Below are 24,587 nucleotides of genomic sequence, written 5' to 3'. Positions count from 1 at the left end.
ATCTATCTATCTATCATCTATCTATCTATCTATCTATCTATCTATCTATCTATTGCCAAGCATATATTAGATAACAGATATGATTATGAATACATGAAATGGATATGAATAAAAGGGAATATTGGGATAGGGACAGTAGGCACATTGGTGCACTTATGCACACCCCTTACAGATCTCTTAGGAATGGAGTGAGGTCAACAGTAGACAGTCTAAGGTTAAAGTTATGGGGGTGTGGGGATGAAACCACAGAGTCAGGTAGTGCATTCCAGACATTGATCACTCTGTTGCTGAAGTCGTATTTTCCGCACTTGACTTTGGTGCCGGTGACCTTAAGTTTGTATCTATTGTGTGCTTATGCATTGTTGCAGTTGAAGCTGAAGTAGTCATTGACAGGTAGGATGTTGCAGTGGATAATTTTGTGTGCTATGCTTAGGTAGTACACAAAATTACACAACTTAGAACTATGCCGGAGGCGGTGTAGTTCTAAGTTGTCTAAGCCCAAAATGTCAAGCCCGGTGGTATAAAGTATTCTCTGTGAGCAGAGAAGTAGAGGATTCTTTGTGAGAAATATCTCTGGAGTCACTCAATTGTATTAATGTCCGATATGCAGTGCGGGTTCCAAACAATGAATTGTATTTAAGAATTGGACTAGCAAATGTTTTGTATGATCTAGTTAACAGTACATTATTACCAGGGAAGAAACTATGCAAGATTAGGTTAACAACTCTTAATGCCTTTTTTGGCAATGTTGTTACAGTGAGCTCTGGCACTTAGATCGTTAGAGATGAGTACTCCAAGATCCTTGATAGAGTGAGGTTTGCCTACGAAGTCATATCTGCCCAGCTTGTATTTTGTGTTCTGATATTTTTGCGAATGTGTAGGACAGAGCATTTGTTGATTGAGATTTGGAATTGCCAATTGTTTGACCATTCTGACATATAGTCAAGATATTTTTGTATGGTAGCAGCATTGTGGGTGGTGTTGAATGGCTTTGCAACATCAGCAAAGATATATATATTAGAAAGCAGAAGGTATATCAGAGTAGCATATCTTAATGTCTACCTTTCTCATTAATGTTTCTGATTAGAATTCCAAGTACTTGACTATAATATTGGGAAATATTTCATTAAGATTATTTTTAATGTGTCCTCCATTCCTATATATGAAAACCCAAGAGCTCATAAAGCAAGGTTAGTCCCTCCAGTCTAACTTCTGAAACCATCAGATTATTTCCCATTTATGCCACTGGTATTGGGTGAAAAAACCAAGAGTTTTCAGCTGTGTGGTTTTTGTACTTTTTAGTCTCACAAAAATGCAGAATTTATTTATTTATTTTTCAAATTTCTATGCCTTTTCCAGGGGACTCAGAACGGCTTACAGCATACAAGCAATAGAAAATTACAGATAAAATTATAAACCCCCACCCTAAAACCCAAGACTTAATATTCCCAACATTAAATCCATTCATCTAAACTCATCCAATCCCAATCAAACTGGTTTAAGCAGGATGTCAATGCTCAACGGCCCCATGCCTGCCAGCAAAGATGTTTTTTCAAAGCTTACAAAAGGCCAGAAGGACGGAGGCCGTGTGAATCTCTGGAGGGAATTGATTCCAAAGGACTGGAGTTGCCACAGAGAATGTCCTTCCCCTAGGCCCTGCTAGGTGACATTGCTTGAGTAATGGGACCTGGAGAAGGCCAACTCTGTGGGATCTGACCGGCTGCTCAGATATGTGAAGCAGGAGGCGCTCCCATAAGAATAAATATGTGATTTACATGTGAGATTATTTCCCAGCTGATTTTCCCAGCCACCCATAAAAATGTAAAAAGGGGCTAATGTTTTCAGGCCTGGTTATTGCCTATACAGACTTCAACATCTGGAAAAAAAAATCCTATGTGTTGTGTTTGGGCCTGGGCCAGCCATTGCGCCCACAGATGGGAGAGACGCAGCACAAACTGAATGTGAAAGCCTGGCTGACAGCCAGGAAGATGTGGCAGACAGCCAGGAAGACGTGGCAGACAGCCAGGAGGACGAGGTCACTGGTACGCAGGATTCAGCAGACAGCCCAGGGGATTTGGCACGCAGTCCCTCAGACAGTCTTTCGTCTCTGGATTCTTCTGCAGATCAATATATTGATCTGCGTATCAGAAGAGCTATGCAGAGAAGGGATCGACTGAAGGAGTATTACAAGTCATCAGAGTAGCACCTGGGCTGGGTGTGGTTCTTATACTGAGGGCTGGGTGTGGTTCCCTTAATGAGGGCTAAAGGGATAAAAGGGAACAGAGGCCCCAGGCAAATTGTGGCTGTTTATCTGTGTTATTTTGTGATTCCTGCTTTGAAGTTTCTGTTCCGTACTGTTGGAATTTTCAACACAGCTTTTTCAGACAAGTGGGAGGTGAAAACTCTGGGACTGGCTGTTTGCTTCAAAGATTCAAAAGGACTCCTGAAACGACTTTGCTTATTCCAGGTTGTCTTTGTTTGTTTTTTCCTGTGTTTTTGTATGCGGCTGAAGTAAGCCTTGTACTATCATTGTTTCGTACACTAAGAACTGTTTTGAGTAACCCTTTTTTGTTTATTGAATACAAGTTTGCTGATTAGCAGAGCACGTGTGTGTTTGATTTCTTTTCCTTGGACTATTACGCATTGCCTGAGCCAGTCAGGCAGAACACTATATATTTAAAATGAAAAGTTTAACCTATCTTAAAGAAGCCCCAGGTCATAAATCTGAGTAGCCTCAATAATATGCATCCTAGGTACTGTTTATTATTAGTGATAGTCACATTGAGGGGAGATGATGAAAGTTGTGCTTAAAAAGTCTGGAGGTCACCAGATTGGGGACAGATAGATTAAATCTATAAATCCAATAAGATCTAGCAGCTATCCAAAGCCTCCAAAGCCCATTAGTGAAACTGCTTATAAATACTTGTATATCAGCCCTTCTATCTAGAGCAACATTCTTTTTGAACTCCACAATTCCTGGCTTTCCAGCAGGCCCTGGGGGGAGGTTGATTTGTTTGTGACATCTCTTTTATATGTGGCATAATTAGTTGCAACATATTGCTGTTAATTACTTACTACTGCTGTTTTTCTTTTGTTTTAAAAACTGCATTACTTGTATTCCTTCAAAAATTGTGTGTAAGTTATATAAACAAATGGCTGAAGATATGGAAAAGGAAGGGAGGGTGGGATGGGGAGGGAAAAGTTGTGGTAGCTGGATGCCTCAAGATCTGATGATGAATAGTAATTTAAATGCATTTTAAAAGATCAGAAAAACCAGCAAAAATGTGTCAATGGTTGCAATTCTATATGCTAATTCTGAAACAACATTGTGCTTAAAAGGGCAGCTCAGCAGATAGTTATAGAATTTCTCTTAGTCATTAGGATACAATAAAGCCTTCAAATATAGAAACAATAAACTGATTCCAGGGTGGGATGAACAGCAAGAAAGAAAGATTGTTTTAGAAACTAGCTGTAGGACTGTGACAGGAATGTAAGAAGGGTTTTAGAATTAGCAGAGTCTGTGCCTTTTATTTGGGGCCTTGTAGACTGTTCTAATGGTCTGTAACATAAGTTTAGATCAGTCTTGCTCAACCTTGACAATGTTAAAATATAGGGACTTCAACTCCCACAGTTTCCCAGCCAACATACTTAGGGAGATGAAGTATGGAAGTTGAAGTCCCTACATCTTAAAGCTGTCATGATTGAGAAAAACTAGTTTAGAAAAATGGCATGGATATGACTCTGGGAAAATGAGATAACAGAAGCAGTTATTGTTTTGGGAAACAGAACAGCTAGTTTTCTGACGTCAAATCCCACTTATTCAAATATGCAGTGTTACTAGATTTTGCGGCTGCTTTTATCAATAAAATATCTACTACAATTGCAATTTTTATTTACTGGAGCCTGGTGATTATGTATAATCGTTACTTTCTTGTATGCTTCACTGCAAAATAAACACATTAAAGCAATTTCACTCATTTTGATTGAGCACTTTCTTTTCCAGGTACAGTGGTACCTCTACTTACAAACTTAATTTGTTCCGTGACCAGGTTCTTAAGTAGAAAAGTTTGTAAGAAGAAGTAATTTTTCCCATAGGAATCAATGTAAAAGCAAATAATGCATGTGAAAGCTCATCCAGCTCTAGGAAGGATTGACTTGACTTACTCTTCTTCCCCCAAACGCTCATCTTCCTTTCTCACCACAAATCTCCTTTTGTACCGCCTTTCCCTGAACAAGTGATGCCCGAACAAACAAGTGGGCATGTATGAATGCTGTCTCTTTACACTTTCTGTCTTCTTTGCTGTGGATAAAATTTAACACCACATCCTAAGTCTCCTGCCCTTTCTACAATGGCAAGAGCCATTAACTCTGAATTCAAAAGCTATTGACTTGTTTGCATGCTGGCATGCCTCATGGCCTTATATTGAACTGCTTACCCACCTTGGCACAAAGTCTTCTGGTGTGTTTAGTTTCTTTAATTATTTACTTTAATTTTTCTGTTTTGCTTTGGCCTATATAATTCAACTCTGTGTGAGCTCCATAAGGGTCAATTGCTTCTAAAAATCAACTATTGCCCTCCTTTCTCTGCACTCACTCTTTGTCCCTCTCTATCCTTTAATTGAATGTACTACATTCTTCATAGCCTAGTATTAACTACTTCAGATCTCTGTGTTTGCTTTTAAACTGTTGATTGGAATGAATGAATGTTCAGTGATTAGCCTCCTTTGTTTTTTTTAATAAAGTGCATTGCTTCATTATTCATTATAACATCATTCTTGGACTTCTGAACACTTCTGTTCATTTCTGGTCTCCAGCCTCCCCCCACTTCATTAAACATTTTTGCCAAAATGTAAAGATTCCTTAATATGTTGACATCTAAAGGTGGCCAAATTACATTGTAACAAAAGTGCTAACACCCACTGCAACAATATCGCCAAAAAGGCTTCTAGAGTTGTTAATCTGATCCTACGCAGCTTCTGCTCCGGCAATCTCACACTACTCACCAGAGCCTACAAATCTTTTGCCAGACCCATCCTTGAATACAGTTCATCTGTCTGGAACCCATACCACATCTCGGACATCAACACCCTAGAAAATGTCCAAAGATACTTCACCAGAAGAGCCCTTCACTCCTCCACTCGAAACAGAATGCCCTACGAAAGCAGACTATCAATCCTAGGTCTAGAAAGCTTAGAACTACGATGCCTAAAACACGATCTAAGTATTGCCCACAAAATCATATGCTGCAACGTCCTGCCTGTCAATGACTACTTCAGCTTCAACCGCAACAACACAAGAGCACGCAACAGATTCAAACTTAATATTAACCGCTCCAAACCTGACTATAGAAAATATGACTTTAGCAATCAAGTTGTCGAAGCGTGGAACTCATTACCGGACTCAGTAGTGTCAACCCCTAACCCCCAACATTTCTCCCTTAGACTATCCACGATTGACCTCTCCAGGTTCCTAAGAGGTCAGTAAGGGACGTACATAAGTGCGCTAGCCTGCCTTTCGTCCCCTGTCCAATTGTCTCTCCTTATCTCATATATCATATATCTTTTCTTCCTTCATATATCTTCTCTATTTTTATATCTTCTCTTTATATATAATACTTCATGTTTATTCTCTTCAATATGTATTGTGTATTGGACAAAATAAATAAATAAATAAAATAAAATAAATAAAATAAAAGGGAGGGCAAGTACTTGAAGAAAACGGATTTAAATTCATTTCTTGCAGCAATGCTTAAAGAAGTAGGAGCATATGGAAGAAAGAATCTATGCAACACGTTTATTAGGTTCTGAAAAACACACTTTTGTTCAGACCATATAGGATTTCAATTGCAAAGCATTTAAACTCTTGATACATTTGCCCCCATGTTGAAAAAAAGGCATTGTTTTACAGGATGCTGTAAGAACATCCAAGTAGTGGAAAAGAAACTTTGATCTATTTGTCAAAATAAATTAGGATAAATGTGAGAACTATATAATGTTCAAAGTTGACAGCTTCTTTCTTTTCAAGACAATAAAGAAAGGAATTGCCCTTGGTGGATAAAAGCTTGGCACAGGTATCCAGAGCATTTAGCTATTTGGCACATTGTCTTAGCTTAGAGAGGCATAACTATGTTTTTTAAAAAATAGCAATTGTTATGTGAGGGCAAGAATGTAGGAAATAGTGTGCAAAAATGACATCTAATTTATTGTCTTCCAGTTGGATTTCTTACATTATACATGATGGGACTTTTTGAGAATGCTCTTACTCCAATCATTCCTCTTTACTGCCCTGCTGTTAACAGCAATTTATGTGTTGGGATCATTTGACTCTATCTAATTAATTATACAATATCCCTTAAGTGACACACACAAAACTGGCATTTCATTTGTCAGCTTCAAGGTTCATTTTCCACATAATCCAGTGGACCAATGGCAATATATCATTTGATATATAGAGTGCCATGTACAGATCTTCAGTGTTACTGAAATAGATATAGTAAAAAAAAAAATGCATTGCTTTGGTTCATGGGACAAGGTATCCTTAGAGCAGCTCATGAGTCTGATCAATAAAATCAACCTGAAAGTTAAGATGGGAGGGTTCTACCTTATTGCCAGTTCCATTTCCTTTCTCATTCTTTTGTGTTTAGTCACATTCTTGGGGCCATCATAGATTGAGGATTCCACTGACTCCCTCTCTTCCCTTTTAATTGGTTAAGTTGAGTCTGTCATCTGCACCTCTATAACTGTGCAATCCAACAAGACGGACACAGACTTTAGAGGATAATTATATCAGTAGAAAAAACAACTGCTACCAACCTGCATTCCAGTGAGGACCTATATACTGCAGGAGTCAAAAAGAGGGATGTGAAAATGTTTACATCCTGACATCCTGGACGCAAACTGCTTCAACTCCTACGCTCAAAAAGACATTATGGAGTACTGCACATCAGAACAACTAGACACAAGAACAGTTTGTTACCCGAACACCATAACTCTGCTAAACAATTAGTTCCTTCAACACTGTCAAACTATTTACAACGGTACCTTTACTTAAGCACTTAATTTGTTTTGTGATCAGGTTCTTAAGTAGAAAAGTTTGTAAGTAGAAGCAATTTTTCCCATAGGAATCAATGTAAAAGCAAATAATGCGTGCAAAACCATTAGGAAAGAAATAAAAGTTCGGAATTTGGGTGGGAGGAGGAGGAGGAAGAAGAGGAGGAGGACAGTCACTGGCCAGAGCGAAATGAGCATTTCTTTTCTCTGGGCACTGGCAGAGGTTCATTCCCTCTCTAAGCGCCCAGAGAAAGGAAAATGCTCTGTTTGCTCTGGACTGGCAAAGCCTCCTTAAGCACCACCGAAAGGCTCCTCTGGCAGCCCAGAAAAGCCCGAGATGGCCGAGATTAGAGGGGGAATGGCAGAAAACTGGCCAGGTCTTTGTGCTGCACTCAAATTTCCTGGGAAATTTTTCTCGGCTCGGGTTCTTAAGTAGAAGACGGTTCTTAAGAAGAGGCAAAAAATTGTAAACATCCGCTTCTTATCTAGAAAAGTTCTTAAGTAGAGGCGTTCTTAGGTAGAGGTACCACTGTACTAAATCTGCACTACTACTAATTTTCTCATTATTCCATCACTCTGTTAAACAAATAATTCCCTCACAACTGTCAAACTTTTTACTAAGTCTGCACTACTATTACTACCAGTTTTTTCTCATCATTCCTATCACCCATCTCCTGCCACAAATGACTATATGACTGTAACTTTGTTGCTTGTATCCTTACAATTTATATTGACTGGCTCCTAATATGATTTAATTCTTATTTGTACCTGGGCGATTATTAAGTGTTGTACCTTATGATTCTTGATGAACGTATCTTTTATTTTATCTACACTGAGAGCATATGCGCCAAGACAAATTCCTTGTGTGTCCAATCACTCTTGGCCAATAAAATTCTATTCTGTTGTGTTCTGTTGTGTGCTGTTCTTTTCTTTTCTGTTCTGTTCTATTCTATTCTATAAAAATCATCTCCCCATTGTCCTGGAAGCATCACACCTTCACTAAAATGTCAGGATTAAAGTAAGCAGGAAGCAGCAAGCCCAGAGGAATGGACATATATGCTGGTCTCCTTTGAAGTGATACACTTTGTCACTGTTGCTATTATATGCCAGACATTCATTGGAGAAAGTAGCAATCATACGCCAAACAAAATGGTAAGTGATAGACAGCTCACTCACCCAGCTTACTCTTAATCTCTTATGACTGGTTGCAGAGTCTAGCAATCATGTGATTTGTGACTTTTTAACTGTTTTTCAGCAGAAAGTGCCAATTCCCCATCTCCACCTCCAGTATAGTCTGGATTTGCTTAATGAGCACATGGCTTGCTTAATGACTTGTGATTCACTTAATGGTTATCATAAAAATAAAAATTGAGTCAGCTCACACAGCGACCCACTTAGCAATCATTATGACTTAGGATCAAAATTATGAACTCCATTGAGGTGTAAGTCAAGAGCAACCTGTATTTGGAAGATTTAAAAATATCAGTATCGCAGATCTAGAAATTCTGAAGAGACACCGAAAGATCTGACTTGAGCTATAGTAACAATAATTTTGCAAGGTATCACTACAAGGCAAAAATAAGAGAAAAATGAAGGTATCAAAATCAGTGGTGGGTTGCTTCGGGTCCAGTTCTAAGAACCCATAGCACTGGTGGCAGAAAGTTCCACCCACCCACCTGGGACACTTTTGCATCCGGTAGTAAAGGGTTTTAGAACCCACTACTGGTATCAATTATTACTAAAGTATATACTACAAATATTAATAACATACATTATAACCCAGTTAATAAAGGTAAGTGTAGAGCAATAGTTTCTTTGCCCTCTGAGAAGGTCATACATTCAATTCCTGGCATCTTGTATTGATAGACCAGATAGGGATCAGAAAGACTAGTGTTGCTGGTCAATGGAGGCAAAGCTAGTTTAGATGGACAAAGAGCTTGATATAGTATAAAACAGTTTCCTATGGAACTAAAGTGGCATTAATGAGGCCATAAGGAGATTCATTTGTCCTTCTACAAGGGCAATTTCTGGCCCAGTGGTGGGTAGACTGGAAACTGCAGCAGGAATAATTGAATGCTGGAAATCCTCCAACTGATCCAGTACAAGGCAGCACTAACTAATGGGGTGCATAGGAGTGGCTTCTTAGGGAGACTCGGATAGCCGTACAGCAGGAGCAGCAGATTATTATATTATCTGCTCTGACCTTTGCAAGTTACTGTAAGGCACAGCAGCCATTTTACACTTAGCTTTCTTTCTATCACTAGCAGCGAAAACGACAGTGATACTTTCACAAATTGAGAGTGGAAGATGCCGCAGTAAGAACTTTTCCCATTATCAGAAACAAGATGGAGCAGGTAATGCAGCTCAGTTAGATTTTGGATTCTCTAAAAGGGAGCAATCTTGGTGAAATAGCAAACATGGGTTTTAATTTCCCAGAGCAATTGCAGCAGTGAAGCAATTCCTTTATTTATATTTAGAATTTTTTAAAAATGGAATCATTTTACCAATTGTGAGAACTTTTATTTAGTTAAGTAACAAATAGTATAAACAGCCCATGATTACTTTCAAAGGCAAATCATCAGATGGCTTTGTTTAGGGTTAAACATATGCATTATATTTAATGCATCACATCATTTAAAAAGTATAATTAAAGATAAGAGAGATGGCTTTCTATACTGTTACAGCATGATGGGATGAGATACACACTCTTGGGAAATGTTAGTGAAAAACACTAAAGCAAATTGGATTATTCCCCTTGCCGCCCATCACCCAAATGGATATGATGAATCGAGTCCCTATTCCTGTTTGATGCCACAATGGCTCATCTTTGGTATGCATGGAACAACTTCTTGGTCCATAATTACATGCCCTGCAGGATAACTATCCATCAACCATGCCCTCATCACCTCGAGATTCGACTACTGTAATGCTCTCTACATGGGGCTATCTTTGAAAAGTGTTTGGAAACTTCAGATTGTGCAGAATGCAGCTGCGAGAGCAATCATGGGCTTCCCAAGGTATGCCCATTCACACCAACACTCCGCATTCTGCATTGGTTGCCGATCAATTTCCGGTCACAATTCAAAGTGTTGGTTTTGACCTATAAAGCCCTTCATGGCATTGGAACAGAATATCTCAGGGACCACCTTCTGCCGCACGAATCCCAGCGACCGATTAGGTCCCACAGAGTTGGCTTTCTCCGGGTCTCATTGATTAAACAATGTCATCTGGCGGGTCCCAGGGGAAGAGCCTTCTCTGTGGCGGCCACGATCCTCTGGAACCAGCTCCCTCCGGAGATTAGAACTGCCCCCACCCTCCTTGCCTTTCGTAAACTCCTTAAAACCCACCTCTGCCGTCAGGCATGGGGGAATTGGGGCACACACACACACCGGGCCTATACAATTTATGTATGGTATGTTTGTGTGTATGTCTGTTTTAATAATGGGGCTTTTAAAAGTTTGTTAAATTTATTAGATTTGTTATGAATTGTTTCATTGTATGCTGTGAGCCGCCCCAAGTCTACGGAGAGGGGCAGCATACAAATCTAATAGATAGATAGATAGATAGATAGATAGGTAGGTAGGTAGGTAGGTAGGTAGATAGATAGATAGATAGATAGATAGATAGATAGATAGATAGATAGATAGATAGATAGATAGATAGATAGACTGTTACACAGGCAAATAAAGAAGCTGAATATTTTCTATGTTAGTCGTTCTCCATTTCTTCCGTTCCTGGAAGGATGAAATTAAATGTGGAAGATAAACTAACATGCCATGCACTGAGCACAATATGCAGCTTGATTCTTGATCTGCAGAGTGACTGGAGATGCAGTTTAACTTTTATAGCTTATGAAGCATTATCATAAATAAAACTACACAGTATAACTGCAATGGTGCATTTTAAATTAGAGGAGGGAATGCAGAGAAGGCCTGAAGGAGCAACTCTGAGAATGATCTAGAGACTTATTTTACAATATGGTTTTTGTGTGGAAAACAGAACATTCAATTTTGAATGACAAGAGTCATTTTAGGCACTGAGCTTCACACAAAAATGACAAAGAGTGCTGAGAAGTGTGTGATAAGCGGATTGTCGGTGTAAAAACTGCTCAGAAAACCCAGCACAATAACAATTGGTCCCTTCCTTACCTGCAGAAGCCTTGGTTGTCATACGCCACGTTACTACCACCATCAGACGCCACCTGGGTTTTAATATTTTCGTTGTTGTTGTTGTTATTCCTGCCTTTCAAGCCAAAGTAACCTGCTTGCATGCTTTCTAGCTCTTCACTCCTGAGCTGGTACCAGAACTGCATATCCCTGTAAAAAGAGGCACTGTTATCATCCATAACAGATCACTGTGCAAATGCAACTAATGTCAAACATCTGAAATAGCAAATCACATCAAGTCTCTGTCATCATGCCACACCAGCCATACTTTGCCAGATGCCAGTCTCCATAAGCAACGGGGGGAGGGACCCGCAGGGAGATAAAAGAGGAGGCTGGGGTGATCAGAACTACTCTTCATGCAGTCCCATGAGAGCCACTGGCTATTCCGAGGTCATAGAATGGAAAGTGAGATGGTCCATCCTGCCAAGCCAGGGACGGTTGCCAAAGCAATTTGTTTGAATGTAATTGGATAGTTTAACACAGTGATGGCAAACCTATGGCACGGGTGCCACAGATGACACGCAGAGCCATTTCTACTGGCATGCAAGCCATTGTAAGCCATATGGTAAATGATTTAGCTTTACTAGATAAATGGTCAAAGCAATGGAAACTGCAGTTTAATGTTTCCAAATACAGTATAAAATAATGCACTTGGGGAAAAGGAATCCTCAATCTGAGTATTGTATTGGCAGCTCTGTGTTAGCAAATACTTCAGAAGAAAAGGATTTAGGGGTAGTGATTTCTGACAGTCTCAAAATGGGTGAACAGTGCAGTCAGGCGGTAAGGAAAGCAAGTAGGATGCTTGGCGGCATAGCTAGAAGTATAACAAGCAGGAAGAGGGAGATTATGATCCCGCTATATAGAGTGCTGGTAAGACCACATTTGGAATACTGTGTTCAGTTCTGGAGACCTCACCTACAAGAAGATATTGACAAAATTGAACGGGTCCAAAAACAGGCTACAAGAATGGTGGAAGGTCTGAAGCATAAAACGTATCAGGAAAGACTTAATGAACTCAATCTGTATAGTCTTGAGGACAGAAGGAAAAGGGGGAACATGATCGAAACATTTAAATATGTTAAAGGGTTAAATAAGGTCCAGGAGGGAAGTTTAGTTTAGTTTTAGTTTAGTTTAATCAGATTTGTATGCCGCCCCTCTCCGCAGACTCGGGGCGGCTCACAGCAACAGCAATACAAGACAAATCCAATATTAAATTAATTTTAAGAACACCACAAGTTAAAAACCAATCATACACACTAGCATACCATACAAAAATGTTATAAGCCTAGGGGGAAGGAACATGTCAATTCCCCCATGCCTGACAACAGAGGTGGGTTTTAAGGAGCTTACGAAAGGCTAGGAGGGTGGGGGCAACTCTGATATCTGGGGGGAGTTGATTCCAAAGGGTCGGGGCCGCCACAGAGAAGGCTCTTCCCCTGGGTCCCGCCAAACGACATTGTTTAGTTGACGGGACCCGGAGAAGGCCAACTCTGTGGGACCTAACTGGTCGCTGGGATTCGTGCGGCAGAAGGCGGTCCCGGAGATATTCTGGTCCGGTGCCATGAAGGGCTTTATAGGTCATAACCAACACTTTGAATTGTGACCAGAAACTGATCGGCAACCAATGCAGACTGCGGAGTGTTGGTGTGACATGGGCAAATTTAGGAAAGCCCATGATAGCTCTCGCAGCTGCATTCTGCACGATCTGAAGTTTCCGAACACTTTTCAAAGGTAGCCCCATGTAGAGAGCGTTACAGTAGTCGAGCCTCGAGGTGATGAGGGCATGAGTGACTGTGAGCAGTGACTCCCGGTCCAAATAGGGCCGCAACTGGTGCACCAGACGAACCTGGGCAAACGCCCCCCTCGCCACAGCTGAAAGATGTTTCTCTAATGTGAGCTGTGGATCGAGGAGGACGCCCAAGTTGCGGACCCTCTCTGAGGGGGTTAGTGACTCCCCCCCCAGGGTGATGGATGGACAGATGGAATTGTCCTTGGGAGGCAAAACCCACAGCCACTCCGTCTTATCCGGGTTGAGTTTGAGTCTGTTGACACCCATCCAGACCCCAACAGCCTCCAAGCACCGGTACATCACTTCCACTGCTTCGCCGACTGGACAAGGGGTGGAGATGTAAAGCTGGGTATCATCTGCATACTGATGATACCTCACCCCATGCCCTTGGATGATCTCACCCAGCGGTTTCATGTAGATATTAAATAGTAGGGGGGAGAGGACCGACCCCTGAGGCACCCCACAAGGGAGTAACCTAGAGGTCGACCTCTGACCCCCCACTAACACCGACTGCGACCGGCCAGAGAAGTAGGAAGAGAACCACTGAAGGACAGTGCCTCCCACTCCCAACCCCTCCAGCCGGTGCAGAAGGATACCATGGTCGATGGTATCGAAAGCCGCTGAGAGGTCAAGAAGCACCAGGACAGAGGATAAACCCCTGTCCTGGGCCCGCCAGAGATCATCCATCAGCGCGACCAAAGCAGTTTCCGTGCTGTAGCCGGGCCTGAATCCTGACTGCTGAGGACCTAGATAATCGGCTTCTTCCAAGGACCGCTGGAGCTGGAGCGCCACCACCTTCTCAACAACCTTCCCCATAAAGGGAAGGTTGGAGACTGGTCGATAGTTGTTGAGAATGGCTGGGTCCAGGGAAGGCTTCTTGAGGAGGGGGCGCACAAGTGCCTCCTTGTAGGGATCCGGGAAGGACCCCCTCCCCAAAGAAGCGTTGACAATCTCCTGGACCCAGCTCCGTGTCACCTCCCTGCTGGCCGAAACCAGCCAGGAGGGACACGGATCCAGTAAACAGGTGGCGGAACTCACAGCTCCAATGGCCTTGTCCACTTCATCAGGTGTCACCAGATCAAACTCTTCCCAGACAGGTGGACAAGTACGTGCCCCAGTCACCTCAACTGACTCGTTGTCAGTCGACTCTGTATTCCAATTGGAGTCGAGGTCCGCTCGGATCCGAGCGATTTTATCAGCGAAAAACGTGTTAAAATCCTCGGCGCTACTCTGCAAGGGCTCCCCAACTCCCCCCTGATTAAGAAGGGAGCGGGTCACCCTAAACAGAGCGGCCGGGCGGGATTCCGCTGATGCAATCAAGGCGGAATGATACGCGCATCTTGCCGCCTTGAGCGCCACTTTGTAAGTCTTAACATGTGCTCTTACAAGTGTTTGATCGCATTCGGACTTACTCTTCCTCCATCGCTTCTCTAGACCAGGGGTCTCCAACCGCCGGTCCGCGGACCGGCACCGGGCCGCTGGGGGTTTTCAGCCGGTCCGCGGCGCCAGGGCCCCCTCGGCCTTTCCGCGCTGCCCACCGCCCGCCCGATTTGCCCCCTCTGCTCCTCTGCCACCTCCTGCCTTTCATCGCAGCTCCTCCCGCACCCGGAACGCACGCCCTGCCCGCCTCACATTTGCCGAGAGGACTTTCGCCCCGGGCTCTCAGCAAGGGGGTTTGCATGAGAGGCGGGGCCGGCGGAAGGTGATATTCAATGTCGGGGGCGCACGGGCGGTCTTGCGCGCGCTCCCTATCTCCCTGCTAGCCCACTCGGAAAACTGTATTCAAAATAAGAAAAGCCTTCGCCGGCAAAGGCTTTTCTTATTTTGAATACGTATTCCGAGTGGGCTAGCAGGGAGATAGGGAGCGCGCGCAAGACCGCCCGTGCGCCCCCGACATTGAATATCACCTTCCGCCGGCCCCGCCTCTCATGCAAACCCCCTTGCTGAGAGCCCGGGGCGAAAGTCCTCTCGGCAAATGTGAGGCGGGCAGGGCGTGCGCGCGTCACCGCTGAGAAGAACGGAGAGAGAACGAGAGTGAGTGAAAGCAACAGACAGCAAGATAGAGAGAAAGTGAGAAAGAGAGAGTGAGAGAAAGGGGGGGAGAGAAAGAGATAGCAAGAGAGAGAGAACAAGAGAGAGAAAGAGCGTGAGAAAGAAAACAAGAGAGAAAGAGTGAGAGAGAGAGAAAGCAAAAGAGACAGAAAGAAAACAAGAGAGAGAAAGTGAGAAGAAGAGAGAAAAAGGGGGAGAGAGAGAGAAAGAGAGAGGGGGGAGAGAGAGAAAGAGAGGGAGAAAGAGAGGGAAAGGGGGGAGAGATAGCAAGAGAGGGAGAGAGAAAGAGAGAGGGAAAGGGGGAGAGAGGGGGGAGAGAAAGAGGAGATAAAGGAAGAGGAGAGAGAGAAAGGAAGAGAAAGAAAGAAAGAGGGATAGAAAGAGAGAGAGAGTGAGAGATGCTCAGTGAGCCTTTCTTTGAAGTTGCCTTTCTTTCTTTCTTTCTTTCTTTCTTGCTCTTTTTCTTTCTCTCTTTTACCTTTCCTTCCTCTATTTCTTTTCTTTCTCCTTCCTACCTTCTTCCCTCCCTCCCTCCAGTCCTTCCTCTCTTACTCTCCCCTTTCATAAGTTTCCTTGCTTCCTTCCTCTGTTCCTGTCCCTTCCCTCTTTCCTTCTTTCTTCCTTCCTTCCTTCCTTTCCTCCCTTCCTTTCCTCCCTCCATTTCTTGCTTTCCTTTTCCTTCCTCCCTTCTTTCCTCCCTCATTCCCTTCTTTCACTCCTTCCTCTCTTACTCTCCCCTTTCACACCTTTCTTTGCTTCTTTGCACCCTTCTTCTGTTCCTGTACCTTCCCTCTTTCCTTCCTTCCTTCCCACCCTCCGTCCATTCATTCACCCATTCCTCTCTTGATCGCCCCTTTTACGGCGCCGCTGACAGCTAGCTCCCCCCCCCCCACCGGGCCATGGAAAACTGGTCTAGTTGAAAGCCGGTCCCTGGTGCAAAAAAGGTTGGGGACCTCTGCTCTAGACGTCTCTTCTGGCGTTTCAACTCCCGGAGCTCCTCGTTGAACCATGGAGCTCTACGGGGTCTAGTGCCGCGGAGAGGTCGCAACGGCGCAATTCGGTCAAGAGCCTCCGCTGCAGCCTTGTTCCAGGCCTCAGCCAGAGACTCTGCCGAACTGTGTACGAGTGTATCTGGAATAACCCCAAGCGCCTTCTGAAAGCCCTCTGGATCCATCAGGCGTCTGGGGCGGAACAGCTTAATCGGTTCCGCCTCCCTGCGGGGAAGGATTGGAGCCAGGAAGTCAAGCCGCAGTAGAAAATGGTCTGACCATGACACAGGCAACACTTCTAAGCCCCTTAGTCTCAGACCATTACTCAGTTGCTCAGAGAGGAATACCATGTCGGGTGCATGCCCCCCTCATGAGTCGGACCCTGTACTACTTGGGTCAGGTCCATGGCTGTCATGGTGGCCATGAACTCCTGTGCCAGTCCAGAGGTTTCACCGAGCGACGGCAGGTTAAAGTCCCCCAAGACAATAAGTCTGGGGAACCCCACCGCCAACCCGGCTACCTCCTCGAGTAGCACAGGCAGGGCTTGTGACACGCAGCTGGGAGGCAGGTACGTGAGAAACAAGCCCACCTGGACCCCTAAGTCCAACTTCACCAGGAGGGACTCGCAGCCCGCAATCTCTGGAGCAACGAGTCTACGCAAGCCAAGGCTCTCCCTGGCTATAATAGCCACTCCTCCCCCCCTTCCCTGGGGTCGAGGCTGATGCCATATCTGAAACTCGGCTGGGCAGATTTCAGAGAGAGGGACTCCTCCCTCTGGGCCCAGCCAGGTTTCAGTAACACATGCCAGGTCGGCCTCCTCATCCAGGATCAGATCCCGGATGAGGAGAGCTTTATTTACCACCGACCTGGCATTGAGTAGCAGCAGCTTGAGCCCAGGGCCAGAATTACACTCATCACCAGCATCCAGGATTGGGTTCACAGAGCCGGAACAAGGGATCGTTATTACGCAACGATCTCTTGTTCCCCTGGAACGGCTAGCTCTGTGGCCCCTGCCATATCTGCCTCTCCCCAGCAGGACTGGAATATTCCGACCCTCTACCACCTCAGACATCGGTGCCCCCTCCCCTCCTGCCTCTCCTGTGTCAGGTAGGCTAATCAAATCATTCATACCATTTATTTCATCCATACCAAAGTTCCACCCAGCCCACCCATAACAATCATTCATTTCATACGTGACATCATACCCACCCCAATAATTCATTAGTTTAAAACCCCTTCTAAAAAATTAGCTAAAATATTAATTATTAAAAATTCAATATAAATTCAATTAAAAAACAATATAAAAATCAATTACACTAAAATAGGATACTAATTAACACTACGTTATTCTCAAGATCTTAATAGAATAACATATAATTATTAAAAAATCGTTAAAGTTATAAAGTGCTAAAGTTGTAGAGTGCAAAAAATATAGGAAATAATTAAGATGATATTCCATCAGGTCAACAACACAGCACCAGTTCTAAAGAGTGAGTTCTGGAGAGAAAAGTTCAATGACCAAGGAGAAGTCCAAGTATATTGTTTTTTAGGATCTTGGGATCTTTGGTGCCAGCCACTGCCACTGGCTGGCACTCTCAGTTCTTTCTGTGGATCCACAATCACTTTTCCTCCTCTGCTCCCAGTCTCCAGTCCCTCTACAGTCTTACATGGTTTTAGTACAGACTCCATGTGGGCTCAGTAAGATGAGTTTCAATCTCTGGCTCCGACTCGGTCTCCTCCTTCCTTGTAAGTCCACCTATTCCAATGGCCCCTCCGATGCCGGGCGCCCCCACCATCTGGCGCCACGGCTTCTCAGGACCATCCAGTTCAATGGGGAGGATCCGGCTGGCTTGCTCAGTTCCGATAATATTACAACCACTTAAAGTAGCAGCAGCAGCAAGCAGATGACTCAGCAAAAGAAAAAGAAACAGCGAACAACAGCCGATGGTAAGCAGGAAGTAGACAGGCAAAGCGGCAGTGTTTTTAATAGGAAAGTAAACATAAGAACAAGGGGACACAATCTGAAGTTAGTTGGGGGAAAGATCAAAAGCAACATGAGAAAATATTATTTTACTGAAAGAGTAGTAGATCCTTGGAACAAACTTCCAGCAGATGTGGTTGGTAAATCCACAGTAACTGAATTTAACCATGCCTGAGATAAACATATATCCATCCTAAGATAAAATACAGAAAATAGTATAAGGGCAGACTAGATGAATCATGAGGTCTTTTTCTGCCGTCAGTCTTCTATGTTTCTATGTTTCTATTGCCGTAGCTCAGCTCCAACGTGCATGTGTGTGCCAGCCAGCTTATTTTTGGCTCACACAGAGGCACTGGGAGGGCATTTTCGGCTTCCATAGAGTCTCCGTAGGGAATGGGGGAGGGCGTTTTTACCCTCTCCTGGTTTCAGGGAAGCCTTTAGAACCTGCGGAGGGTGAAACACGAATCTACTGGGTCCACCAGAATTTGGGAAACAGGGCCACCAGGGGGCAAGGGAAGCTGTTTTTGCCTTCCCCAGGCATTGAATTATGATGAACTACTCTTCATGCAGTCCCATGAGAGCCACTGGCTATTCCGCTTCACAGTGCTTTACAGCCTGCTCTAAGCAGCTTAGAGAGTCGGCATATTGTCCCCAACAGTTTGGGTCTTCATTTTATCCACCTCAGAAGGATAATCTCCGGGGGAGTTGACTCCAGAGGGCCGGGGCCGCCACAGAGAAGACTCTTCCCCTGGGGCCCGCCAAACGACATTGTTTGGTCGACGGGACCCGGAGAAGGCCAACTCTGTGGGACCTTATCGGCCGCTGGGATTCGTGTGGTAGAAGGCGGTTCCGGAGGTATTCTGGTCCAATGCCATGAAGGGCTTTAAAGGTCATTACCAACACTTTGAATTGTGAATAAAGTAACACCAAACAGTATTTCTATAATTTCTATTTAAAAATTGCAGATGCGGTCATATGGAACACGCAAACTGATGAGAACCTTCCTGTTTACGTATATTTGAAGCCAGGAGCAGGAAATGAACATTTACTAAGAGACAAAGAGAAGAGCAGAAGTAGAGCCACAGCACTTCAATTAACAGCCTAAACCCAGAAATATGATTCACCTTTGAGCCCTTCTTCTTTCACTTTTCTTAATACACTTGATAAGACAACAGGTTACAAAAGCCATCGACATCAGGAGAATAATGGCACAGCTCACGATGGAAGAAACGACAGCAACTTTAAATCCAAAGGTTTCATACTTGGATATGGCTGGAATAAAGCAAACACAGTTAGAGGCTGACATCTGCATTTTGATATAACCTTCAGACCCCTGCAATTAAATGCATGAACAGTAGGAGTGTTCTGACTCCTATCTGGAAACATTTCAAAGCAAACTATTTAAAATCTTCTTATTCATAAGTCAGCAAGAAAATAGCAATAGCACTTAGATTATACACCGCTTCATAGTGCTTTACAGCCCTCTCTAAGTGGTTTACAGAGAGTCAGCATATTGCCCCCAACAATCTGGGTCCTCATTTTACCCGCCCCGGAAGGATGGAGGGCTGAGTCAACCTTGAGCCTGGTGAGATTTGAACTGGTGAATCACAGCCAGCAGTCAGCACAAGCAGCTTGCATTACTGCACTCTAACCACTGCGCCACCAAGGCTCACCAAAAATCCTCACGAGGAACTTGGCACAGCAGTTACTCGAACACAAGTCAGACAAAAAAAAAAGTAGTAACTTCAAAGCATCACTTCAGGATATACCTGGCACAAGAGGACCTGGTAACTATGACTGTTGCCCTTGTCACCACTACATAAACTATTTTAGTGTGTGTTATGCGGGGTTGCTCATCTGAAAACTTCAGTTGGTACCAAATGTTGTGGCCTGGATGTTCGCCAGCAGTCATCACTGTATTTAGTTTGGTGTGCAATTTAAAGTGCTGGTTTTAATCTACAAAGCCTTGGTGCTGCCCTCCCGCCCCCCGAAATCAGCCTTAATATTGTGTTTTGTGTCAAGAGAAGCAGCTCATTTCCCTTTTACAGGTCATAGAGGCTGGTCCCCGACGTCACTGTTTCTCAGTAGCAGCACCTAAAAGTTCAGGTTAAACCAGCCCCAAGCTTCACTGCTTTGTGAAAGAAACTGAAGCTCTTTTAGAGAGATTTTGGGTTGTGCTGCCTAGGTTATTGGCATTTTTGCGCGGTCGCTGTTGAATTTTTGTTTTTTGTTTTGCGGTGCTGTACTGCAGGCCACTGAAGCTGTAGGCCAGCAGTTCAAATCTCATCACCGGCTCAAGGTTGAATCAGCCTTCCATAATAATAATAATAATAATAATAATAATAATAATAATAATAATAATAATAACAACAACAACAACAACAATAATAATTTATTAGATTTGTATGCCGCCCCTCTCCAAAGACTCGGGTCGGCTCACAACAGTAATAAAAACAGTAGAGCAATGGGACAAATCTAATAATAAAAAATATATAAAAACCCCCAACAATTAAAAACCATACAGCACATACATACCAAACACAAAATATAAAAAAGCCTGTGGGAGATGTCTTAGTTCCCCCATGCCTGTTGATATAGGTGGGTCTTGAGTAACTTGCGAAAGACAAGGAGGGTGAGGGCCGTTCTAATCTCCGTGGGGAGTTCCATCCTTCCAAGGTGGCTAAAATGAGGACCTGGATTGTGGGGGCAATGTGCTGGCTTTGTTAAAAAGTGCTATTGCTAACATGTTGTAAACTCCCCTGAGTCTAAGGAGAAGGGCGGCATAAAAATTGAATAAATAAAAATCGAATAGATAAATTTGTAAGCCACTGCTACTTGTTCTAACGTACATCAGCAATGGTGGGCTGCTAGTGGTGCGGACCACTCTTGGGAATGCATGCACAGCTGCGTACCTCCGGCGGGCATGAGCATGCCCCTGCATGAGATTTAGTTTCTGCACATCCATGCAAAGCAAATCTCATGTAAGAATGCATGTGCAGAAGCAAAAATATTGCGCGTCCTCCCACAAGATTTGGCTTCGAGCATATGCGCAGAAGCCAAATCTCGTGATGACGTGCCCGAAGCATACGATAGGGCCGGTGAAGTGCAGCCCTTCCCTGTACACCAGCAAAACCTGGACACTAACTTCACAATCAATATAAAAGCTAAGAGCCATAGAAAGATACATGCTCAACATCACAAGACAAGACCGATAAACTTGCATGTGGATAAGAGAACAAATGGAAATATACGATGCCATCAAAAGAGTAAAAAAAAACTGAAATGGAAATGGGTTGGTCTCATTAGCAAGAAGAACTGATGGGAGGTGGACCATGGCAGTCATAGAATGGATCCCACTTGATAAAAAGCATCCACAAAAGAAACCTAAAACAAGGTGGAGTGACAACATTAGCTAGTATTGCAAGCCCAACTGGCAAAGGAAAGCTCAAGGCCTTATAGTTTGGGAACATGCAGAAGAGGCCTTCATCCTGCAGTGGTGGAATGGTGATTAGGCCATTGGTAAGATAGAAATCAAATGTACATATACAATAAGGTCAGAGTGTGCAATTAGAGTTATAGGGCTAAGGATATGGTATGACTGAACCCTGTTATTAAGTCAAATGTACCAGTAGAAATCCCACTGTCAATACTTCAAGTCAATTGGTCATGTGGTTTTTCTCCATGCTTCCATTACTAGTTTGCCTTCACTGGTAAGAGATGAATGGAAGGAGGAAGGAACCTCAGATACTTGGCTTTATCTTCAGAGGATTGCTTCAGAAGATGGTCCTGAAACTCCTCCAGCTAGTGTAGAACATAGCTTTGGTGGGAGCAAAACATTTGGAACATCCAACATCTCTAGTACATCAGTTGTATGATTACTAGTGAGGTCTTGAACTCAACCACAAATGCTGGTTTTAAAATTTAAAGCCTTAAAACTGATTGGGATCAAGTTTTCACCTTCATTCCTGTTGATCTGCTTCCATTTTCAGGAATGGAAATCCTTCTTACTTTCTTTTCTTTGACAGCAGTTAAGCCAATTAATGTAAGTGGGACCACACATCGCCCTACGGAATGCAGAACCCTGAGAACGATTCATTCCCAGCTTTTCTGTGAAAGCTCTAAACTCCCATTTGTTTTTCTCAAGACTTTTCCTAAATGGAATTCTATTGTTCTATTCTGGTTTCAGCTCCACACAAGGTTCAATTTTAATACTGTGGCAGAATGTTTGTGGGCTTTATTAATATTTTTTATTATGCTCTTTATAGCATTTTGATTTTATTACTATAAGCTGCCTTGAGAAAGCTGTCATGTCCTTTAGGATAGCCTGGAAATATTCTAAACATATTTAATTTTAATTTTATTTTTAACATAACCTTTTCTCTTTAGAATCGTCAAATGAAGTGGAAACCACAGATAAAAAGCAGAAGAAAATTTCAGCATGGCTGTTTATCATCCTATTAAAATAACAAAAAATGGCATAGTTGAATTTATTTAAATGCACTTTATTAACTGGGATTAACTGGGTTATGTTGGAAGAAAAGCAGAAAAATTTGGAAGACTAACATACTTCTTAAAACATTAATTTTCATAGAGCTAGGTGCAGTCCACTGAATGATCTATAATCTACCAAAACCGATGAGAAATGTAGTAGTAGTTTTTAAATCATGGTGTGATTTTTGTGGTTTTTATGATGCTGACACTCATTTTCCAGGAAACATACAGGAACCCAGGCTTACACACAATTTTAAAATGCTGAGGTCTGACCTACTTTGCTAGCGTGAATCTATAATCACGTTTCTATTTTGCAATTAAAAGCAATACCCTAACTGTATTATTATTATTATTATTATTATTATTTTACAAAAGTCTACTTATTTTCATCAACACATTTAGAATTTAAAACTGAACATTTATCTGAGCTGGAATGTTTTGAGCAAACAGATGTATCCAGCGAAGTGCTACCAAATATTTTACTACCACATTGTGGGTGTGGTTTATGCAGGATGCCCTGCATTTTCTTTCAACATCTTTCAGTACAAATTGAATGCTCTGGGGTGGAGTTCCATTTTCGCTACCCCACTGCGTTCCCCCCTGTCTGGGCAGCAGCCCACCCCGGATGTATCTCAGATAGCAAGATGGATGATATTAAACAAACAAACAAACAAGGAAGCAAATAAATAAATAAATATCAAGCAAAACTTAAAGAATTAGAAATGAAATAAATGAAAGGGTAACATTATTTTTAATTATTAAAAAAAACATGTGGCATTTCTATTCAGCATCAAGTCTTTCTTTTGGTAATAGTCAGCAATTTGTGAAAATGAATAGAATAGCAAAGTCTGAAATCTGCTCTTCCATCCTGCAACTATTATCATCAATTTTTACAGTAGTGTAACCACCTACATGTCAGAGAGAGAGAGACTCTGAAGATTATACAAATTATTTAGCAGGGAGAGAAAAATGGAGAAACCCCCCCCCCACTTACGTATACATGAAGGAGTGTCAGCTGTCCATTGTGTAGCATTTTCTTTCCAAATGCATGTGACAACTCCATGACCAATCAGCTGATGCTCTTCATCACAACGAAATGTAATTACAGAGCCAATAGTGGTACCATTTCCGTAGATTATCTGTGATGAGCCAAGATGAGGGGGAAATATCTGGCTGCACTGTCCTAGGAATTCAAAAGGGAAGAATAAAAGCAGTTGTTTTATTTTTATCACCATGTATTTTGGACAGAAACATGCTTAGCATGAATGCAACTGAATATCATCATGAGATTAAAAACAATTGAAATGAAATGAGTTAGCATCTGCTATAGAACTGTTGGGAAAAGTTATGCTTAGAACTTAAAAAGAATGGGGCTTAATGATAAACTGTGCACTGAAAGCACTCTAAATTTGTATTCCAAAAATGATGATATCTAAAGCTAAGCAAAAGGAAACAAAAAAAACCCCACTCAGTATATGTCTATATAAGTAAAGAATTAGAGTACAGTGATCCCTCGTTTCTTGCGTGGGATGCGTTCCAAGACCACCCATGAAAAACGAATTTCCATGAAGTAGAGGAAAGATATTTTTTAATGTATTTAATGAGTATTTGGACTTTTAAAACCCACCGTTTGCATTAAACAGTCATTCTATAATGCTTCTCAGCTGGAACTACATGTGATATCCTACCAGTTTCTTTAATAGAGTACAGTAGTACTTTAGAAGAATTTTATGACCTTTTAATGGATTTAAAATTTTCAATGGGTTTAATGGATTTAAGCCCCCTTTGAAAACCCGTGAAATAGCAAATCCACGAAAGATGAATCGTGAAGTAGCGAGTGATTACTATATAACAATTAGAGGGGAGATATGGGCAAATTTATATTTTTTTAAATTACAGAAATAGAAGAAAACAAGAAGGCAAAAAAATCAAAGAAAAGATGAAAGAAACTATAATCAGAATTCAGACCAGTTTTGAGTTCCTACCTGGACCGTAGGGGACAATGTTCTGGTAGCAAAAATGGAACTGCGCGCTCAGCTCTGGCTGACGGGTGGGTGGGCGCATTGAAGT

General features: G+C 42.6%; 1 protein-coding gene across 1 annotated transcript in view; it reads right to left on the bottom strand.

Annotated features, from left to right (window-relative positions):
• Positions 1-24,587, bottom strand: part of SUSD3 (sushi domain containing 3) — a 74,003-nt gene that overhangs the window by 7,165 nt on the left and 42,251 nt on the right. Inside the window, exons 2-4 of the mRNA XM_070735763.1 lie at positions 23,512-23,700; positions 19,151-19,298; positions 11,198-11,365 (exon numbers count right to left, since the gene is read on the bottom strand). Of these exons, the coding sequence (XP_070591864.1) occupies positions 11,198-11,365; positions 19,151-19,298; positions 23,512-23,700 (505 nt within the window). The remainder of the gene's footprint in view (positions 1-11,197; positions 11,366-19,150; positions 19,299-23,511; positions 23,701-24,587) is intronic.

The sequence above is a fragment of the Erythrolamprus reginae genome, chromosome 2, assembly GCF_031021105.1.
Source record: "Erythrolamprus reginae isolate rEryReg1 chromosome 2, rEryReg1.hap1, whole genome shotgun sequence".
NCBI lineage: Eukaryota > Metazoa > Chordata > Lepidosauria > Squamata > Dipsadidae > Erythrolamprus > Erythrolamprus reginae.
This window is presented reverse-complemented; position numbering and strand designations above follow the sequence as displayed.